Consider the following 23219-nt stretch of genomic DNA (forward strand, 5'->3'; position numbering starts at 1 on the left):
CAAGCGCAGGCAGCGCAAGGAGTGCACGTCAACCCAAGCACCCCACCCACCCGCCCCTTCAACCACCGTGTGCCCCACGTGTGACGGAGACTGGAGGTCCCGCATTGGACTCATCAGTCACCTGAGAACTCATTTTTAATGTGGAAGCAAGTCATCCTCGTTTCTGAGGGATTGCCTAAGAGAGAGAGAGAAGCACTGCGCACACAATGATATCATCGTCAGAAACCAAACTGACACACAGGAAATAGCCTGTTTCCTTCCTGCCATGTCCCCTGACCAGCGGAATCAGTCAAAGTCCAGCTGTCGAGGCATTCTGAAGTGCTTTTTGTCTGTAAGTTACTGAACATGTATCCTTTTTTTTTACTCGACACTATCTTAAAGATATCGCGAGTTAGAGTTGTTTGCTATTTATGATTCGCTGGGTCGGATGAGGCCGGGCTCCGAAGCAAAATTCATTTCTCGGTGCTAGATTTCGGGTGGGGGAAGGGGTGCCATGCCTTTGATCGTTTAACCCTTGATCGCCACCCTTCCCACTCCCTACTCCGAGTTGTGTCGTTGTGGCTTTTGGCTATTGACATACCCGTGTGTAGGACCGAGGTGTATTCGGCAGGACAACACCCAGGCTGAAAGTAAAAGAGGCCGAAGTAAGTGAGTACGAAAACTACGGGAGGGGCAACCGAGAGAAAGAGTTAGAATAAAAACAGGCGTGACAACCATCTGAGGGGACCAGTACGTCCTGTGGGACGGGGATCAGTGCAACTACAGCACAACAGGTAGGGCCCGATAAATTTCAAGTTCCCTGTTTTTAAAAGTCTATTGCAGTTATAATTAACCCCATGAAATCATACAGCACAGGAGGAGGCCATTCGGCCCATCGTGCCTGTGCCGGCTCTTTGAAAGAGTTATCCCATTAATCCCACTCCCCTGCCCTTTCCCCGTGAATTTTTCCACTTCAAGTATTTATCCAATTCCGTTTTGAAAGTTAACATTGAATCGTTTCAGGCAGTGTATTCCAGATCGTAACAACTCGCTGCGTAAAAAAAACTCTGCATTAACCCCCTCTGGTTCTTTTGTCAATGATCTTCAATCTGTGTCCTCTGGTTACTGACCCTACTGCCAGTGGAAACAGTTTCTCCCTATTTACTCGATCAAAACCCCTCATATTTTTCAACACCTCTGGTCAATCTCCCCTTAACCTTCTCTGTTCTAAGGAGAACAATCCCAGCTTCTCCAGTCTCTCCACATCACTGAAGTCCCTCATCCCTGGTCCCATTCTGGTCAATCTCCCCTTAACCTTCTCTGCTCTAAGGAGAACAATCCCAGCTTCTCCAGTCTCTCCACATAACTGAAGTCCCTCATCCCTGGTACCATTCTGGTCAATCTCCCCTTAACCTTCTCTGCTCTAAGGAGAACAATCCCAGCTTCTCCAGTCTCTCCACATCACTGAAGTCCCTCATCCCTGGTCCCATTCTGGTCAATCTCCCCTTAACCTTCTCTGCTCTAAGGAGAACAATCCCAGCTTCTCCAGTCTCTCCAGATAACTGAAGTCCCTCATCCCTGGTACCATTCTGGTCAATCTCCCCTTAACCTTCTCTGCTCTAAGGAGAACAATCCCAGCTTCTCCAGTCTCTCCACGTAATTACAGCATATTTAAAGCACCGTGTCAGTCACCCATCTCCCCTGTGCTCGCTGACCTACATTGGCTCCCAGTCAAGCAACGCCTCAATTTCAAAATTCTCATCCTTGTTTTCAAATCCCTCCATGGCCTCACCCCTCCCGATCTCTAACCTCCTTCAGCCCCGCAACCACCCCGCTCCAAGATTTCTGCGCTCCTCCAATTCCGGCCTCTTGATCATCCCCGATTTCCATCACTCCACCATTGGTGGCCGTGCCTTCAGCTGCCTGGGCCCTAAGCTCTGGAATTCCCTCCCTAAACCTCTCCGCCTTTCTCTCCTCCTTAAAGACGCTCCTTAAAACCTGCCTCTTTGACCAAGCTTTTGGTCACCTGTCCTAATATCTCCTTATCCGGCTCGGTGTCAAATTTTGTTTGATAATCGCTCCTGTGAACCGTCTTACATAGAAACATAGAAGATAGGAACAGGAGTAGGCCATTCGGCCCTTCGAGCCTGCTCCGCCATTCAACGAGATCATGGCTGATCATCCAAACCCTAGCACCCGGTCCCTACACCGACAGCCATCCCACCCAAACCCTATCCCCGTAACCCCACATATTTAATCCCCCCTAACACTAAGGGCCAATTTTTATCATGGCCAATCAACCTAACCCGCACATCTTTGGACTGTGGGAGGAAACCGGAGCACCCGGAGGAAACCCACGCAAACACGGGGAGAATGTGCAAACGCCACACAGACAGTCACCCGAGGCCAGATTTGAACCCGGGTCCCTGGCGCTGTGAGGCAACAGTGCTAACCACTATGCCACCGTTTTACTAGGTTACAGGGGCTATATAAATGCAAGATGTTGTTGGTGTCTTGCTTCTGTGTTGAAACCAACTTAAAAGTCATGATTGCTTCTTGGATTAGACAGTTTTGCTATTTTTTTTCAAAGACCTAGCATTGCTCACGATAACGGAAGAATGTTCTTCCCAAGTGATGGAGACCAGCAGTCGATTTCTCAATGTTCCACTTCCACAAGTGAATCAATCCAGGAGATGAAGGTAACAAGCTTATGCAAATCTGGTTCTTTTGCCAATGACCTTAAATCTGTGCCCTCTGGTTATCGACCCCTCAGCCGCTGGAAACAGTTTTTCTTTATTTCCTCTATCTAAACCCTTCCTGATTTTGTACACGTCTATTAAATCTCCTCTTAGCATTCCCTGCTCCAAGGAGAACAACCCCAGCTTCTCCAGTCTATCCATGTAACTGTAATCCCTCATCCCTGGAACCATTCTAGTAAATCTTTTCTGCACCCTAGTCATAGAGTCATAACAGCACAGAAGGAGGCCATTCGGCCCATCGAGTCCATGCCGGCTCTCTGTGGAGCAATCCAGTTAGTTCCATTCCCCCGCTCTTTCCCCGTAGCCCTGCAAGTTTATTTCCCTCAAGTGTCTATCCAGTCTCCCCTTGAAAACATCGAGTGTCTCCGCTTCCACCACTTCCATCAGCAGCGAGTTCCAGGTCCTCACCACTCACTGCGTAAAAAAGTTTTTCCTCACATCCCGCTGTATCTCTTGCCCTTAAACCTTAAATCTGTGTCCCCCTAGTCCTTGTACCATCAACTAGTGGGAACAGCCTTTCCCCGTCTAGCCTATCCAAACCCGTCATAATCTTGTACACCTCGAATAAATCACCCCTCAACCTCCTTCGCTCTAATGAAAACAAATCCAGCTTCTCCAACCTGTCCTTGAGGCTAAGATCCCCCATCCCCGGAACCATTCTGGTAAATCTCCTCTGCACCCTCTCCAGGGCCTTCACATCCTTCCTAAAGTGTGATGACCAGAACTGGACGCAATACCCCAGTTGTGGCCTAACCAGCGCTTTATAAAGGTTCAGCATAACTTCTCTACTTTTGTACTCAATACCTCTATTTATGAAGCCCAAGATCCCATATGCTTTACTAACCACTCTCTCAATATGTCCTGTCACCTTCAGGGACCTATGCACATTAACTCCCAGGTCCCTCTGTCCCTGCACACTCTTTAAAACTGTGCCATTAAGTGTATTTTGCCTCTCCCTGTTCCTTCTGCCAAAATGCATCACCTCACACTTCTCTGTATTAAATTCCATCTGCCACTTGTCTGCCCATTCTGCTAGCCTTTCTATGTCCTGTTGCAATCGATTGGTATCATCCTCACTGTTTGCCACACCCCCAAGTTTGGTGTCATCGGCAAATGTAGAAATTCTACTCTGTATTCCAATATCCAGGTCATTTATATATATCAAAAAAAGCAGTGGCCCCAGCACTGACCCTTGGGGAACACCACTGTCTACCATTCTCCAGTCTGAAAAACAGCCATTTACCACAACTCGCTGTTTTCTGTCCTTAAGCCAATTCCTTATCCAAGCTGCCACTGACCCACCTATTCCATGAGCCTCAATTGTGTTAACCAGCCTTCTATGTGGTACTTTGTCAAAAGCCTTCCTAAAATCCATGTAGACAACATCCATTGCATTCCCTTCATCAATCCTCTCTGTTACTTCATCAAAAAATTCAATTAGATTAGTCAAACACGATCTGCCTTTTACAAATCTGTGTTGGTTCTCCTTAATTGGCTTAAATCTCTCCAATTGCCCGTTAATTTTTTCCTTGATTATTGTTTCTAAAACTTTACCCACCACCGATGTTAAACTGACCAGCCTGTAGTTACTAGGATTGTCCTTACACCCTTTCTTGAACAATGGTGTCACATTTGACACTTTCCAATCCTCAGGCACCTCCCCTGCATCTAGGGAAGATTGGAAAATTATGGCAAGCCCTTCCGCTATCTCCTCCCCCAATTCCCTTAGCAACCTGGGATGCAAGCCATCTGGACCAGGCGACTTGTCCACTCTAAGCATACCCAGCCTTTCTAGTACATCCTGTCTATCAATTTTCACCCCTTCCATTGCTTCTACCTTTTCCACTTCTACTGATATTTTGTCAGCATCCACCTCCTTAGTAAACACCGATACAAAGTACTCACTGAGTATTCTAACCTTGCCCTGCGCCTCTAAGCATATATCACCTTCTTTGTCCCTGAGAGACCCCACCCTACCTCTTACTACCCGCTTACATGCTGGTAGAAGATTTTTGGGTTCCCTTTTATGTTAACCACCATTCTACTCTCATATTCTCTCTTTGCCAATCATATTTTCATCTTCACATCCCCTCTCAACTTATTGTATTTGGTCTGGTGAAGAATTCACCTGACATGCATCATACACCCTCTTTTTTTGTTTCATCATCTTCTCTATCTCCCTCGTCATCCAAGGAGCCCTTGCTTTGATTCCCTTACCCTTCCCTCTTGTTGGAATGTACCTAGCCTGTACTTGGAACATCTCCTCCTCAGAGGTCACCCATTGTTCCGTTACAGTTTTTCCTGTCAGTCTTTGGTTCCATTTTACCCTGGCTAGATCCTTTCGCATCCCATTGAAGTTAGCCCTATTCCAGTTTAGAAGTTCCACTCTAGATTGTTCCTTGCTCCTCTCCATTGCTAATCTAAATCTTATGATACGATGATCACTCGTACCCAAGTGTTCTCCCATAGACACTTGGTCGACCTGGCCCCTAACTAATGAATTCATATCATTATTGTTCTTCCACTATTTTCCTCCCCCACTGTGCAGCTGAGCCACCCGTGGTACCGTGGCCTCGGCTCTGGCTGCTCTCACCAGTGGAGCCATCGCCCCCACCAGTTTCCAGAACTGTGAACCGGTTAGCGAGCGAGAGGCACTCTGGGGGTTCCTGCCCTACCTGCCTGGTCCTCCTCCTCTGTCTGGCACTCACCCATTCCCTCTCTGCCTGCACATTCTGAGGCTGCGGGGTGGCCACCTCTAGCAATGTGCTATCCACAAAGTTCTCGGTCTCGCGGATGCACTGTCATGACTCCAGCCGCCGCTCAAGCTCCGAAACCCAGAGCTCTAGTTGCTGCAGTTGGTGACACTTCCTGCACACGTGGTCGTCCAGGCCGCAGGAAGCATCCAGGACTTACCACAGGGCACAGGATGGGCAAATCACAGGACTGAGCTGCCCTGTCATGCCTCTATATACCAGAAATAAACTTAAAACTTAACATTAAACACTCAACAGCTATCCACCAAGCAGCACTTCCTTCTATTAGATAGGCTATGAACTCAGAACAGAACAAAAAAACTTATCACAAATACTCACCCGATACTCACCTCTCAGCTACCTTTTGAATTCTGATGTCACTCCTTTGTTGAGTCGCTCGCCAACTCTGCACTTCTTGTTGGTTCACTCCCGATCTGAACTCATGTCTTAGCTCCTTTTATCCCCGCTCTCAGCTCCAGTCCCACTCCGGTCCTGCTCCCGCTGTGATCTCGAGCCTCGAGTCACCTCTCCTTTTATCCCGACTCTCAGCTCCGGTCCCACGCTGGTTCTGCTCCTGTGCGCAGTAACTCCAAGTGTGAAATGGAGACCAGAACTGTGCACAGTAACTCCAATTGTGAAATGGAGACCAGAACTGTGCACAGTAACTCCAATTGTGAAATGGAGACCAGAACTGTGCACAGTAACTCCAAGTGTGAAATGGAGACCAGAACTGTGCACAGTGCTCCAAGTGTGATATGGAGACCAGGGCTCTGCACAGTGCTCCAAGTGTGATATGGAGACCAGAACTGTGCACAGTGCTCCAAGTGTGATATGGAGACCAGAACTGTGCACAGTAACTCCAAGTGTGATATGGAGACCAGAACTGTGCACAGTGCTCCAAGTGTGATATGGAGACCAGGGCTCTGCACAGTTCTCCAAGTGTGATATGGAGACCAGAACTGTGCACAATGCTCCAAGTGTGATATGGAGACCAGAACTGTGCACAGTACTCCAAGTGTGATATGGAGACCAGAACTGTGCACAGTGCTCCAAGTGTGATATGGAGACCAGAACTGTGCAGGACAATCCAAGTATCTTTCGAGCACACTCTGACAAACTGTTGAAAACTGTGCTTCTTTATACACCATATTTTACTACGTCAAAGGAAAATATCAAAGTGACGTATTGTAAGATTTAGCATCACAGGCTCACACACAGATTACCCAACAGGGCTTTAGAAGTTCTAAGGCTTTTACTAAACAGCTACAGTTTTAAAGCATAATCAGATATTACATATGGTTTAAGCCGAGTATAATAGACCTACAACCCGTGACAGTCGGAGTGATCTACGACTCCCGAAGCGGAAAGCCAAGACGGGATGGACGGGGAGGCAGTACGGGGGTTTCGGATTAGATGGATTCCTGCAGTCTGCTGCAGTGGTCACTTCCGTTGGGTCATCTCTCAAGCTGTTGGAGGTATGAGGCCATCAGCCACCTCAGAGGCTAAACTTAACCAAGGTGTTAGGCCGTAGCCACCTTGGGGAAGCCTTCGCCCCGACTGCCTGATTTCCTCTCTCGGTCGTCTATATTTATAGTTATTTCGATGGGCTGGTATTCACCTGGTGTCAATGATTTGATCCCCCATCCTGTTGTCCAATTGTGAAGCGGGAAGGCAACCCTCGCCGTCCCTTTCTGCATGGCTGACAAGACCTCCCTATTATCTTTCTGAGGAATCACAGAATCACAGAAACCCCACAGTGCAGATAGAGGCCATTTCGGCCCATCGAGCCTGCACCGACACATATCCCACCCGATCCCCGTAACCCCTACACCAACACACGTCCCACCCTATCCCCGTAACCCCACGTATTTAATCCCCCTAACACTAAGGGTCAATTTATCATAGCCAATCAACCTAACCCGCACATCTTTGGGCTGTGGGAGGAAACCGGAGCACCCGGAGGAAACCCACGCAAACACGGGGAGAATGTGCAAACTCCACACAGACAGTCGCCCGAGGCTGAATTCGAACCCGGGTCCCTGGCGCTGTGAGGCAACAGTGCTAACCACTATGCCACCGTGCTGCTTTGTTTTGTTTTGTTTTGTTATGTTTCTTTAAGGACATTTTATGACTTACCGGCTCCATTTTTGTCTATTATCCCACCACCCTGTGATGTTTTGCATTTTACGACTGTCCTCAGCAATCCAAGTCTGATATGGAGACCAGAACTATGCAACAGTCCTCCAAGTGTGATATGGAGACCAGAACTGTGCACAGGGCTCCAAGTGTAATATAGAGACCAGAACTATGCACAGTGCTCCAAGTGTGATATGGAGACCAGAACTGTGCACAGTGTGATATTGACACCAGAACTGTGCAGAGTGCTCCAAGTGTAATATACAGACCAGGACTGTGCACAGTGCTCCAAGTGTGATATGGAGACCAGAACTGTGCACAGTGCTCCAAGCATGATATGGAGACCAGAACTGTTCACAGTAACTCCCAGTGTGATATGGAGACCAGAATTGTGCACATTATTCCAAGTGTGATAAGGAGATCAGAACTGTGCACACTACTCCAAGTGTGATATGGAGACCAGAACTGTGCACAATGCTCCAAGTGTAATATAGAGATCAGAACTGTGCACAGTGCTCCAAGTGTGATATGGAGACCAGAACTGTACGCAGTGCTCCAAGTGTGATATGGAGACCAGAACTGTGCACAGTGCTCCAAGTGTGATATGGAGACCAGAACTGTGCACAGTGCTCCAAGCATGATATGGAGACCAGAACTGTTCACAGTAACTCCAAGTGTGATATGGAGACCAGAATTGTGCACATTATTCCAAGTGTGTTAGGGAGATCAGAACTGTGCACAGTGCTCCAAGTGTGATATGGAGACCAGAACTGTGCACAGTGCTCCAAGTGTAATATAGAGACCAGAACTGTACACAGTGCTCCAAGTGTGATATGGAGACCAGAACTGTGCACATTGCTCCAAGTGTGATATGGAGACCAGAACTGTACACCGTGCTCCAAGTGTAATATAGAGACCAGAACTGTGCACAGTGCTCCAAGTGTGATATGGACACCAGAACTGTGCACAGAACTCCAAGTGTGATATGGAGACCAGAACTGTGCACAGTGCTCCAAGTGTGATATGGAGACCAGAACTGTGCAGAACAATCCAAGTATATTTTGAGCACACTCTGGTAAACTGTTGAAAACCGTGCTCCTTCATCCACCATATATTTTACTATATCAAAGGAAAATGTCAAAGTGACGTATCTATTTCCCAAATCCTTTGAAAACAGATTATCTATGTAAACAGAACCACTTCCCTAAACAAGGCTTCCTTTACCTATTGTTATCTTTAGCAAAAGGCCTCGCTACTCCTGTTTTAATACCCTAAAATTAACCATTCATGGGTGATGCCATTACTAACACTTATTCCCTTACAAGTCGTCAAGGGGTATGGGGAGAGAGTGGGGAAATGATATTGAGATAGAGGATCAGCCATGGTCATATTGAATGGCGGAGCAGGCTCAAAGGGCTGAATGGCCGACTCCTGCTCCTATTTTTCTATCTTTTTATGTTGCATATCAGAAAACAAGCAATGCCTTCTCCTCACGGCACTTCACAATCACCCTGTTTATATCGGAGAAAGCCTGACAATCCATTCCTTTTTCCACACTTCAATGTCAGCCGGTTTATATCTTGGATAGCCAGGAAAACCTGTTGCTCTAAGATACAAAGAAGTCCCGGTTGTTAACCCTTACCTCCCCAAGATGTCCAACCTACATCTCTCCAGGACATCTAACACATTCCTCTGAGATGTGACTGTACTCTGGAGAAAACTATCCAGAGATTACTAACACCCCGTATGTGTCGGAGTGTCTCTAGCTCATGTTCCAGCTCAACGACTCTTAGCTGAAGTGTCTCGAGGCAGAGGCATTTCCTGTAGATGTGGCAATCCAAGACAGTCTTGCTGTTCCCAAACTCCCACATACTGCAGTCCCAACACAAAATGCCTGTGCTGACATTGCTAATCTTTATTTATTTATTGTTAGCAGTGGCTTATCTCTAGAGGTAATAGGATCACTAGAGTTCTAGATTGCATTTAGTACATGGAAGAGCTCCGCCTTCTGCTCTTACTTCACTTTGAGATTCAGAATTTTATTTTCAGGCTTTTCTGTGTGTTTGTTTTACTGAGCTCTGCTCAGCCGCTTCTCCTACATGCAAAAGAGTGACTCAAACTGACATTAAATGCCTTTTTTTTATAGCCTGGTCAAGTGGAGCCCTTTGGTAATTGCACCAAATTTCAGGACATGCAAATAGTGTCACAGGAGAGTGAGCAACTGCCTGCGGTTCAACAATACCAGGATGGAGAAGACCAGAGCCTCCAACACACATTCAGTGGTATATCTCCAGAGGTAATGGAATCACTGGAGCATCAAACTTTTCCGTGCGTTTGTTTTCCTGAGCTCTACTCAGCCACTTGTCCCGCAAGCAAAGGGGTGAATCAAACTGATATTAAGTCACGCCCAGAAAGCTCGCTTTGTTCTGTTCCATACGTGCATTTACAAAGCCGACTGCACTCTGTCCTCAACCGACTGACTTTACCAGTTCCCATCAATATCAATCCCAGCTGTGATGTCTTTCCCATTTCTCAAGTCCTTGGCCTAGAAATTCAGTGGATAGCGCCAGCCGTTAACGCCATAAGAGGGGTCTACTTCCAGCGCTAGGCACTTTGCGCCCGGGCGCAGCGCGATCCGCGCCGACGCCCAAATTCAGTTGATATTTAGCGCCGGCGCAAAGTGTTTGCGCCCGCTCAGGTGCGCGCGCAGCTTATGACGTCATATCGTCGCGCAACGCTGTTTGTGCGCCCCAAACCGGAAATTCAGTGGCGCCCGCCCAATGTGGGCGTGGCGCTGCTAAGAACTGTGAAGTGGAACGCAACAGAGGCCCTGTGGGCCTCGGGGAGCGCTAATTAAAGGGCACTTACACTGACCTATAAAGCCCAGCCATTTTGCTGCAATGATTTTACTGCTTTGGATTTCTGGACAGAGACCAAGGGACAGAGCTAACTGATTTGGGACAACATAGGAGAGGTATTTTTGGCTTCTGGCCAGTGCTTTGACATTTGACTCATTGTGATTTCACTGTTTTCAACTTCATTATGGGGGCTGTATGGGGGTGCAACCCTGAGTTGCAGCATTATGTGCGAAGGGCTCGCAGATGCTGTGAGAGAGGGCCAGCCGTGCCTAGACGCAGAGGGGCCATCAGGCGTCGGCAACGTAGGCCTTACCCACTCAGGCAATACCGGTGCAGGTGTCCTATCTCACCATGACTGCGGCGCATTGTGTTAAGAGGCTGCGCTTCAGAAGGGAGGTGGTTGCAGAGACCTGCCAGCTGCTTCACAGAGATCTGCATCCACAGCTGATGTGCAGGACGTCTCTCTCGGTGGAAGTGAAGGTCACGGTGGCTCTGAGCTTTTATGCAAGCGGCTCCTTCCAAGCCGCTGCTGGGGACATAGCGAACATCTCCCAGTTTGCCGCGCATCGCTGCATCCGGCAGGTCACCGAGGCACTTTTCGCGAGGAGACACCAATTCATCTCCTTCCCCATGACCCGACAGAGGCAGGAGCAGCGTGCAGTCAGATTTGGCAGGTTCGCGGGCTTCCCCATGGTGCAGGGCGCCATTGACTGCACGCATGTGGCTATGCGGGCACCTATCCACAATGCCGAGGATTACCGCAACCGGAAGGGCTACCATTCCCTCAATGTACAGCTGGTGTGTGACCACAGGCAGCGCATCCTAGCTGTCAATGCCCGCTTCCCAGGAAGCAGCCACGATGCATTCATCCTGCGCCAGACTACTGTGGCTGACATGTTCGAGGCACAGCCTCCACCAAGGGGATGGCTTATTGGGGACAAGGGCTACCCTTTGTGTACATGGCTCATGACCCCGCTCCGCGCGCCCAGGACCCCAGCGGAGGAGGCATACAACGAAAGCCATCAAGCCACAAGGAACATCATAGAGCAAACGATAGGCGTCCTCAAGCAATGGTTCCGCTGCCTGGATCATTCCGGCGGCTCTCTACAGTACTCGCCGGATAGAGTCTCCCAGTTCGTCGTCGTGTGCTGCATGCTGCACAACCGGGCTATCCGCAGGACTCAGGCACTGCCACCTGACATTGCACCACCACCTCAGGAGGACGAGCAGGAGGACCATGAGGAGGAGGAGGAGGAGTACCAGCCCAGGAGGGAGCCACAAGGTCCAAGGGCCGTCCGCCGGGGGCTTATTGCTCGACACTTCTAGGCCCCCTGTCAGGGAATGGGCTGTGGAAATGTACGCACCTGAAGGCAGCCGCTCCGCAAGCCCTCAGCCGGTTAACGCAACAACCACTTGAAACATGACACCTGGACATGCTGAATAAATAAAACGCTTTATTTCACAAAATCAGGGCCCTTCCCACATGAAACAGAAAAACAGACAAGAGCCCCAAAAAACAGTCAAAAACATCTGTTGCTCCCAAAACCTGGGGAGGACTTACAAAACTTGGCCATCCAAATGGCCTTCAACATCGGCCTTACAAAAATAAGGGCCCCCCTCCACAACACAAACACCCCCATAAAAACAAACAAGGCCTTGATCTTCGGCCTTCCCAAAATAATCCCCCCAGCGGGTGGAGGCGGAGCTGAGCGGCAGAGCGACTACAAGAGGCTCCAGAGGCCCAGGTAGGCCCCAGTGCGGCATCGGCAGCGGGTGGAGGCGGAGCTGAGCGGCAGAGCGACTACAAGAGGCTCCAGAGGCCCAGGTAGGCCCCAGTGCGGCATCGGCAGCGGGTGGAGGCGGAGCTGAGCGGCAGAGCGACTACAAGAGGCTCCAGAGGCCCAGGTAGGCCCCAGTGCGGCATCGGCAGCGGGTGGAGGCGGAGCTGAGCGGCAGAGCGACTACAAGAGGCTCCAGAGGCCCAGGTAGGCCCCAGTGCGGCATCGGCAGCGGGTGGAGGCGGAGCTGAGCGGCAGAGCGACTACAAGAGGCTCCAGAGGCCCAGGTAGGCCCCAGTGCGGCATCGGCAGCGGGTGGAGGCGGAGCTGAGCGGCAGAGCGACTACAAGAGGCTCCAGAGGCCCAGGTAGGCCCCAGTGCGGCATCGGCAGCGGGTGGAGGCGGAGCTGAGCGGCAGAGCGACTACAAGAGGCTCCAGAGGCCCAGGTAGGCCCCAGTGCGGCATCGGCAGCGGGTGGAGGCGGAGCTGAGCGGCAGAGCGACTACAAGAGGCTCCAGAGGCCCAGGTAGGCCCCAGTGCGGCATCGGCAGCGGGTGGAGGCGGAGCTGAGCGGCAGAGCGACTACAAGAGGCTCCAGAGGCCCAGGTAGGCCCCAGTGCGGCATCGGCAGCGGGTGGAGGCGGAGCTGAGCGGCAGAGCGACTACAAGAGGCTCCAGAGGCCCAGGTAGGCCTCACCAATCTCCAATCTCAGGGAAGGAGAGAGTTAAAAAGCCATTTAAAAAAACAGCTGAGGCGGAAGTCCAGCTCGTGAGCTTTTTTTTCAGAAGCGGACCTGGTGGGAAGCACCCAGGTGAAAGGTATTTAAGGAGGGTGGTGGCTTAAACCCGAGTTCCTACAGAGTAGGAAACCCCACCCACCCTCCTCCTCTAACCTAGTAGTCTTTTAGCAGCTGTCTAAAAACAGAGGTCACAAATTTTTTGGTCTCAGTTTCTTTTCAGCAGGGCAGGAACCGGGAGGAGCGGGAAGTCGGCGTAGGACCAAGGGGACACAAGACCGGGAAGTCAGCGAAAGACCAGGGAGGTAAGACTAACTGGTAAGTACTTTCCTCAAACCTTCCTAGAAAGTAAAACCAAAACTAGTGGGATTTGGTTAGTTTAAAAAGGAATAAGAGGAGTACAGTATACATTGGTCTAAGTAAGCTTCGGGAAAACAAAAGTCGATAAATAAACTAAAACTAGAAAATTAAAAAGTAATATAAGGGTTAAGTCATGGCAGTAGAGCTCGGACCTGTGTCATGCTCCTCCTGTAACATGTGGGAAATCAGGGACGCTTCCTGTGTCCCTGACGACTATGTGTGCGGGAAGTGTGTCCAGCTGCAGCTCATGTGGGACCGCATGACGGCCCTTGAGCTGCAGATGGACTCACTTTGGAGCATCCACGATTCTGAGAGGGGTGTGGATAGCACATTTAGTGAGTTGGTCACACCGCAGGTTAAGGCCAGCGTAGACAGTACATGGGTGACCAAAAGGCAGAGCAAGGGCAGGAAGGTAGTGCAGAAATCCCCTGGGGTTGTCTCCCTTAGCAACAGGTTCACCGTCTTAGGTACTGTTGTCGGGGGGGGTGACGCATCGGGGGAAGGCACCAGCAGCCAGGCTCATGGCACCATGACTGGCTCTGTTGCAAAGAAGGGAGGGAAAAAGAGTGGCAGGGCTATAGTAATAGGGGATTCGATTGTAAGGGGAATAGATAGGGGTTTCTGTGGTCGCGACCGAGACTCCAGGATGGTATGTTGCCTCCCTGGTGCAAGGGTCAAGGATGTCTCGGCGCGGGTGCAGAACATTCTGGAGGGGGAGGGGGAACAGCCAGTTGTCGTGATACATGTTGGTACCAACGACGTAGCTAAAAAAAGGGAAGAGGTCCTACAAGTAGAATTTAGGGAGTTAGGAGCCAAGCTAAAAAGTAGGACCTCGAAGGTAGTAATCTCTGGATTACTACCAGTGCCACGTGCTAGTAAGAGTACAGAGAACAGGATAGTTAGGCTAAATACGTGGCTTGAGCAGTGGTGTAAGAGGGAGGGTTTTAAATTTTTGAGGCATTGGAACCAGTTTTGTGGTAGGTGTGACCTATACAAAAGGGACGGTCTACACCTGTGCAGAGATGGAACTGATGTTCTCGGGGTAATTTTTGATAAAGCAGTTCGGGAGCATTTAAACTAGTATGGCAGGGGGCTAGAAACCTATGTAGTGAAATAGAGGAAAGTGAAAGGCAGACAGAAATAAATGGTAAAAGGGTGAGGAACAAAAAACAAAGGGCCAAACTAATTCATAAAAAATGTGAGCATAAAAAAAGCCTGAGGGTTTTATACCTTAATGCGAGAAGCATCAGGAACAAGGTAGATGAATTAGCTGTGGAAATAGAGGTTAATAATTATGATCTAATTGGGATTACGGAAACATGGTTGCAGGGTGAGCAGGGCTGGGAGCTTAACATACAGGGGTATTCAGTATTTAGGAAGGATCGACAAAAAAGAAAGGGAGGAGGGGTAGCATTGCTAGTAAAAGAGGGGATAAATGCAATTGAAAGGAAGGATATTAACTCAGTTAATACAGAATCTATATGGGTGGAGCTAAGAAATAGCGAGGGGCGAAAAACATTAATAGGAGTGGTATATAGGCCTCCAAATAGTAAAATAGAGGTTAGGGAGGGCATCACGAGGGAAATTAGAGAAGCGTGCAATAAGAGCACAGCTGTCATCATAGGTGACTTTAACTTACATATAGATTGGACTAGCCTAATCAGTAAAAATAATGAGGAGGAGGAATTCCTTGAGTGTTTAAGGGATGGTTATCTGGATCAATATGTCGAGGAACCAACTCGGGAACAGGCTATATTGGACTGGGTACTGTGCAATGAGAAGGGACTAATCAGTAATCTTGTTGTACGGGGACCCTTGGGTCAGAGCGATCATAACATGATCGATTTCTCACTCGAAATGGAGAGCGAAGAAATTGACTCAGAGACTAAGGTCCTGAATTTAAACAAGGGGAATTATGATGCCATGAGACGGGAACTGAGTAGGTCTGATTGGACAACGTTCCTGAGAGGACTGGAGGTAGATAAACAATGGCAAACATTTAAAGATAGAATGACAAAATTGCAAAAATTGTTTATACCAATCTGGCATAAAAGGAAATCTAAAAAGGTGACTCAACCGTGGATAACAGGGGAAATTAGAGACAGCATAAAATCCAAAGATAGGGCGTATAAAATAGCCAAAAAAAGCGCCAGAGCGGAAGATTGGGAACAGTTTAGGATAGAGCAAAGGAGGGCAAAGGGCATGATCAAGAGGGGCAAAATAGCTTACGAAAACAAGCTGGCGGAAAATATAAAAACTAACTCCAAAAGCTTTTATAAATATATCAAAAGGAAAAGACTGGTGAAAACCAAAGTTGGTCCATTGCAGTCAGATACGGGGGAATATATAATGGGAAATAAGGAAATGGCAGATCAACTAAATGCATACTTTGGGTCAGTCTTTACGAAGGAAGACACAAAAAACCTCCCTGGGATATCGGGAAAAATAGGGACATTGGCAAAGGAGGAACTGACGCAAATCAATATCTCTAAGGATATGGTGTTAAGGAAGCTAAAGGGATTGAAGGTGGACAAATCCCCAGGGCCTGATAACATGCATCCTAGGGTACTGAAGGAGGTGGCCCTAGAGATAGCGGATGCACTAAGGATGATTTTTCAGAATTCATTAGACTCGGGAACAGTGCCGATGGATTGGAGGGTAGCTAACGTTACCCCACTATTCAAAAAGAGGGGTAGGGAAAAAGCAGGTAATTACAGACCTGTAAGCCTTACATCAGTTGTGGGCAAAATGCTGGAGTCCATCATTAAGGATGAAATAGCGGAGCACTTAGCAAATGGGGACAGGATAGGACAGAGTCAACATGGATTTACAAAGGGTAAATCGTGCTTGACTAATCTATTGGAATTTTTTGAGGGAGTAACTGGTAGAATAGATGGGGGAGAGCCAGTAGATGTGGTGTACCTGGACTTCCAAAAGGCCTTCGATAAGGTCCCACATAAAAGATTAGCATGGAAAATTGAGGCTCATGGGATAAAGGGGAAAGTTTTGGCGTGGATAGGGAACTGGCTGTCAGATAGAAAACAGAGAGTTGGAATAAACGGCTCATTTTCTGAATGGCAGGCAGTAACAAGTGGGGTACCACAGGGATCTGTCCTGGGCCCCCAGCTGTTCACAATTTACATTAATGACCTGGATCAGGGAGTCGGATGCAGCATTTCCAAATTTGCAGACGACACTAAACTAGGAGGTGGGGTGGGCTCAGAGGAAGAGACCAGGAAGCTCCAGAGCGATTTGGACAGACTGGGCGATTGGGCGGATAAATGGCAGATGCACTATAATGTGGACAAGTGCGAAGTTATCCACCTTGGGTGCAGGAACGGGAGGGCAAATTATTATTTAAATGGCAATAGATTGGGAGAGGGGGAAGTACAGAGAGACCTGGGTGTTCTTGTACACCAGTCACTGAAGGCGAGCATGCAGGTGCAACAGGCGGTCAAGAAGGCAAACGGTATGCTGGCCTTCATAGCAAAAGGGTTAGAATACAGGAACAGGGATACCTTGCTGCAGCTGTACAGGGCACTGGTGAGACCACACCTCGAGTACTGTGTACAGTTTTGGTCGCCTCATCTGAGGAAGGATGTTCTTGCCATGGAGGGGGTGCAGCGGCGATTCACCAGGCTGATACCAGGAATGGCGGGAATGACCTATGAGGAGAGACTATGTAGTTTAGGGATGTACACACTGGAGTTTAGAAGATTGAGAGGGGACCTCATAGAAGTGTATAAAATTCTGACAGGTCTAGACAGACTGGATGCAGAAGGAATGTTTCCCTTGGCGGGTGAGAACAGAACTAGAGGACATAATTTAAGGATAAGGGCTAAACCATTTAGGACAGAGATGAGGGGGAATTTCTTCACTCAGAGAGTGGTGAACCTGTGGAACTCATTGCCACAGAGGGCAGTGTACGCCAGCTCATTAAATATATTTAAGAGGGAATTAGATATATTTCTACGGGCAAAAGGGGTTAAGGGTTACGGAGAGAAGGCGGGGACGGGATACTGAATTAAAGGATCAGCCATGATCTCATTAAATGGCGGAGCAGGCACGAAGGGCCGAATGGCCTACTCCTGCTCCTATCTTCTATGTATCTATGTATCTATGTAAAACACAAGCCCCCCCATATATAAAAAACCGCTCTCACCACACTCTAGTGGGTGTGCCGAGAGGGCGAGTCCTTAGACAGCCTTCCCCGGCCCCTGCCCGACCTGCTGCTCCGCCTCAACCTGGGCCCTGTGGCTGGGACAAGGCTGGGGGAAGGCTCATGAGGGCCCCGAGGCGTGTCGGCAGATGCCCTTGGGGGTCGGCCTAGACGACGCACGTCCCGGGGGGGGCCGGCTGCTGACTGCTGCAGCTGTCGCTGGCCAGCATCAGTGCCAGCAGCAGCTCGTCGCACCTTGGCTGGGGGAGTGGCAGTGTCGGCTGCACCAAGGGGGGCAAGCTGGCTGATGGCAGGCGCGCGATGTTCGCCAGAGACACTGGCACTCGGCCGGCCTGGCAGTGCAGCAGGCGCAGCTATTTGGTGGAGGCCAGACCGCTGTGCTGCAGCAGGGCGACGGGTGCCGTGGCGAAGCCTCTGCGCCACAGCGAGTGTGGCAGAAGTGAGTGCCCGAACTGCCCTGGTATGTGGCCGCATCAGCTGTGCCAGTGTCTGGACGGCACCACTCATCTCGCGAGTCGCGTCCTGCACTGCTGCGAGATGCTGGACACCCCTGTCATGGGCTGCCGCGAGTTGTTCCACCCCCCTGGCCTGTGATTCCCCGAATGCGACCACACTCTGAGCCAGGGACTGAATGGCCTGAGGCATCTGGTCCACAACCCCCATGAACTCCTGGTGGCGCCACTCAGAGGCCGCCGAGATCTCTTCGAGGAGGCGCACCTCCTGGGTGAGGACCCTCTCCGGACTGGAGGGAGGACTCTCCCTCTGGGGAGAAGGCGGCCGAGCTGGCCGAACCCTCCCGCCTGCCTCAACCCCACTGGGCCCAGGATCTGCCCTCCCCTGCAACACTTCCCCCTGGCTCTCCTGCAGGCCAGACATCCTCCCTCCATTGCCATCCCCTGGCGCGGCTGAGGGTTCCCCCGATGTGCCGCCTTCCTCCTGGTCCTCGTCGTCCTCCTCCTCCAAGGGCCTGGCACTCGGAGCTTCAGGGACCATCTCCTCCTCAGCAGCTGAAAGCAGGAAGGCATAAGAGTAGCTTTAGAGTGAGGACACGGCGTCAGCGAGGGAGGCCTGAGTGGTGGCATTATGCGCATTTGTCGGTCAGTGGGAAAGGATCTAGATCTGAAGCGCTAGGGCAACGAGAGAGGTCCAACCGGTCATGTCCTTACCAGTGTGTTCCAGTACAGGGTCCGCATCTCCGATCGCAACAGGGCCAGTCACCCGGGAACGCATGAGTCCAGCCACGCTCTCCTCCAGATCAGTGAGCGCCTGGTACTGGGGACGGCCTCCACCGGTGACAGTCTGGCTCCTCAAATTCCTTGCCAGCTTGGCCTGCAAGAGAAAGGACGGACTCTAAGTACAGTGTGGTACCCTGTTGCTGTGTGCACTGCCTCCCATGGTGGAATAGCTTGGCCAGTGTGGTGCCCTGTTGCTGTGTGCACTGCCTCCCATGGTGGAATAGCTTGGCCAGTGTGGTGCCCTGTTACTGTGTGCACTGCCTCCCATGGTGGAATAGCTTGGCCAGTGTGGTGCCCTGTTGCTGTGTGCACTGCCTCCCATGGTGGAACAGCTTGGCCAGTGTGGTAAGTGCAGAAAGTGCTATTGATGATCATGCCAGTGCCATTGCTGCGGGAGGAGGGCTGCCCATTAGGCCTTTGAGGTCCCTTTGCCCATAATGTGAGGTTCACATGCAAGGATGAGGAGGACACTGGAAAGGGTACTCACCTTCACCAACCGAGTGAGGTCGTTGAACTTCTTGCGGCATTGGTCCGCACTCCTGGGGACATCGCAGGTGGATGACACCCTGCGGGCGATTCTCCTCCAGGCTTTCCTGTACTGGCTCCTGGGAGCCTTGTTGCCACTGTCCGGGCACAAGATCTGTCTTTTGTCCTCCACACCATTAATCAGCACCCTCAGAGCATGCTCGGAGAAGCGCTGCGCTCGTTCACGGGCCCTCTCCATGTCTCCTGGCGCTATTTTGGCCCACCAGCAGTGTTGAGGCCTAGCTGCAGGGCTCCAGTATGCAGGGCGTGGCAGCAGTCAAAGTCGACCCTTCCCCCTTTAAGATCAGGCCGGCGTCAGGGTGTCTGCTGTCAATCAAAACATGATCGCACCTGCGCTGCGCCCGGCCTCGGCGTTATCAGTCCGCATCGCTGGATTAGCGCCTGAACAGAGCATTGCAACGGCAGTTTCAGCGCTCGGCCAAACTCTTGGCCAACTCTACTGAATTTCGGCGAGGTGGCCTGCACTTTCCGGCGGGCGCTAACTTTAGCGAGCGCCCGACTTTAGCGCCCCAAAAGTGTCCAGACTGAATTTCTAGGCCCTTGTTTCTCACAAGCTGCTTCCTGGTTATCGCATTCCTTTGCTTGCTGAGCAGGTTGATGCGGTTCGTCGGATGAGCTTGTCTTTCGCTCTGGTTCACAGTCAGCACTTTTCCCACCGCTGCTGATCTCAGTTCTTGACCAACTTTCCCATCCTTCCATTGGTCTCGAGGCATAGCCCGAGCGGTTGTCCTTTCAACTGTGCTGTTAATTCTAAGCCTTAATAAATATATCCAACTCCTTCGTGAATATATTTAATGAATTGGCCTCTACTGCCTTCTGTGGTAGAGAATTCTACAGAGAGTGGTGAACCTGTGGAATTCTCTACCACAGAAGGCAGTAGAGGCCAATTCATTAAATATATTCAAGGTGGTGTTGGATATATTTCTTAAGGCTAAAGGGATCAAGGGATATGGGGAGAAGGCAAGGACCGGGTACTGAGTTTGGGTGATCAGCCACGATCTCATTGAATGGCGGAGCAGGCTCGAGGGGCCGAATGGCCTACTCCTGCTCCTATCTTCGATGTTTCTATGTTTAGTCAATTCGCTACCTCTAAAGCGAGGCCAGAGCCACATTGTAGGCAATTAGGGCCCTTCAAAGGGGTGAATCAAACTGATATTAAATGCCTTTATTTTTCAGTCTGGTCAAGTGGAGCCCTTTGCTAAATGCACCAAATTTCTGGACATGCCAGAGCAACAAGTAGAGTCACAGGAGAGTGAGCAACTGCCTGCGGTTCAACAATACCAGGATGGAGAAGACCAGAGCCTCCAGTTCACATTCAGTTTTGACGGGGACATTGACTGTGTCAGGTATACAATCTTTGGGAAGCCACGTGATAGCTTGCTTTCGGCACTGCAGTCATCACCTGACTTTCTACAAATGGAGAAACAACATAAATCCCATGAAGTTGTTACTTATGGGGCGCAGCCTCCTCAAGGAATTGTGAGTAGCAGGATTCTCTGCTGTTGCCTGCCAGCAGGAGCCCACTTTGTTCTGTCATTTGTGAAAGGTCTAACTGGAGGCATCAATGGTAGACCAGTAAGTACTGCGCGATCTCTGTATGACTTGCTTCATATTGAAAGGTGCATATATCCTCACGTGCTACCATATTGTTGAAGGGCTAGTGGCTGAATATACTACAGCTCGAAGTGAAGAAGATATAGCCGAGGTACTCAACACGAATGTGGCCGTCACATTTGAGCACGATCAAGCCAATTTTCAGGGTACAATTTACAAAGTGAAAGGGTGGTTTAAAGTGTATTCCAAAGACCTGGATTATGCAGTTTTGGAGCTGGAGGAGCGCCCGCAGAGAAATTCCGAGTCTTTGCCAGGTCTTCTTCGAAACTGCAATGTGGCACCTGAGAAGGGAGCAGTCTACATTATTGGCCATCCAAAGGGAGAAATGAAGAAGATTGACAACTGTGCTGTTTTGCCTGTTGTAACGGAAGATCGCCAGATAGCAGAGCGCCTTCTAAAACAGCTCGAAGTAGAGTATTCACTAGAGCAGATATTAAACCGAGTGTACATGATCTCACAAGGCATATTGGCAGTACGAGATAATCACCAGCATCTCAAATACGATACCTGTTTCTTCCACGGTTCTTCCGGCTCCCCGGTGATAAATTCCGATGGTGCAGTCGTTGCCATGCATTCTGCTGGCGTGGGGTATCTTCCGGGTTTGTTTGAATATGGAACCACAATTCTAGCTTTCAAACTTGATTTACAACAAGCCCATCCTTATTATGAAGCAATTCTATTTCATCAAGATGCGTGAAGAACCCGTACATGTACTGGAAGAGCAGCGACACCGCTTAATGCTTATCAAGCGGACAAACTGAAAAAAGTGACTGGCATACTGGGCATCATAGAAGATAGGAGCAGGAGTAGGCCATTCGGCCCCTCGAGCCTGCTCCGCCATTTAATGAGATCATGGCTGATCATCCAAATTCAGTACCCTGTCCCTGCCTTCTCCCCATATCCCTTGATCCCTTTAGCCTTAAGAAATATATCCAACTCCTTCTTGAATATATTTAATGAATTGGCCTCTACTGTCTACAACCCCGAAAGTTGTAGTCCCGCCCCCTACCCGACTCCGCAATGAAAATCCAGCCCAACGTTTCAGGTTTGTGACCCTTTGTCAGAACTGGACATAGTTAGCGATGTAACACATTAATACTATGGCAACAATGTACAAAAGGATGATATTTAGAGCTATTTAGTAGACGAGAATCATATATGTAGAATTCAAGTGTAGCCATTAACCAATTAATATTACCCAGAATTACTCCTGGCGAGCTAAAAAGCTGAGACTTGTTCAAAATGCAGCCTTGAGGATGGTCAAAGGCAGTTTGGACTAAGTTTTGATAAGAAACAGCCGCAGGCTGCGAGTGAAGATTAAATTGCTAAATAACATATTATGATGCTGAGTAGAAATTAGAATTCGCTTAACAAAACTAATTGCAAAGATAATTAAAAGTTCATTAGTATAAGAACCATAAAATGAGCGAGATCATGGGAGTTAAGGTAGATTGAAGTGAGATAGTCTGGATACCTCAAGATGAGTGAAACAGCGCTGATATGGGCCCTTGGTAAAGAAAGGCTGTGTATTGCTTGAGGCTATGAAATGAAAGAGATAAAGTAAATTACAATGGGGTGAAAAACTACAAACAAGATAACAGGACAGAGGTTGTGTAAAAATACTGGAAAAGGTGGGGTCAAGATGTTAACCTCAGTCTGAGTGACAATGGTATTTTAACCATTAGAACCAATTAAAGCAGGTGATTTTGTTAAAGACCATATATGGACACTGGCCAAACCAACTGTTGATAAGAAAAGGGTTAAAACCTCGATGCTCAAAGAACAACTTCACACAGACTTACTGCGAGAACAAAGGAACAGACTTAATACGACATCATCTGTGTCCGAGAGGTTCCAGAGACCAACGGCTGCGAGCTACTCGTTAGAACTATCGCCTTTTGTTAAGCATTGATTACGCTGTAAGCTTAATAAATCTTGATCTATTGCTCAAACATACTGGCTGCTGCCTATTGGTGTTTTGTCCAAGAACTCAGAGATCGTTAAGATCTTACAACAAGAGCAGGTCAGAGGCTGGGTATTCTGCGGCGAGTGTCTCACCTCCTGACTCCCCAAAGCCTTTCCACCATCTGCAAGGCACAAGTCAGGAGTGTGATGGAATACTCTCCACTTGCCTGGATGAGTGCAGCTCCAACAACACTGAAGAAGCTCAACACCATCCAGGACAAAGCAGCCCGCTTGATTGGCACCCCATCCACCACCTTAAACATTCACTCCCTCCACCACCGGCACACCGTGGCTGCAGTGTGTACCATCTACAAGATG

General features: G+C 49.4%; 1 protein-coding gene across 4 annotated transcripts; it reads left to right on the plus strand.

The window, feature by feature from the left end:
- The first annotated feature begins 233 nt into the window (after positions 1–233).
- LOC147092178 (serine protease FAM111A-like) lies at positions 234–22888 on the plus strand. Of its 4 annotated transcripts, none has more exons than XM_085975859.1 (4): positions 234–331; positions 2570–2678; positions 9774–9923; positions 20499–22888. In XM_085975859.1, exon 4 carries the CDS (start codon positions 20920–20922, stop codon positions 21631–21633), a length of 714 nt encoding a protein of 237 aa, XP_085831985.1. In that variant the 5' UTR covers positions 234–331; positions 2570–2678; positions 9774–9923; positions 20499–20919; the 3' UTR covers positions 21634–22888. The 4 variants fall into 4 exon arrangements, with proteins under 4 accessions (XP_085831985.1, XP_085831986.1, XP_085831987.1 ...); XM_085975860.1 differs by lacking the exon at positions 234–331 and adding an exon at positions 367–773; XM_085975861.1 differs by lacking the exons at positions 234–331; positions 2570–2678; positions 9774–9923 and adding an exon at positions 12874–13319.
- The last annotated feature ends 331 nt before the right edge of the window (positions 22889–23219 follow it).

This window comes from Somniosus microcephalus, unplaced genomic scaffold, assembly GCF_052327205.1.
Source record: "Somniosus microcephalus isolate GS21.2 unplaced genomic scaffold, FLI_Smic_1.0 unresolved_chr2, whole genome shotgun sequence".
Classification (NCBI taxonomy): domain Eukaryota; kingdom Metazoa; phylum Chordata; class Chondrichthyes; order Squaliformes; family Somniosidae; genus Somniosus; species Somniosus microcephalus.

What these genes read in the sequence shown, in the direction of transcription:
- LOC147092178 (XM_085975859.1), top strand. Translation starts at nt 20,920, where the DNA reads ATGACTTGCTTCATATTGAAAGGTGCATATATCCTCACGTGCTACCAT.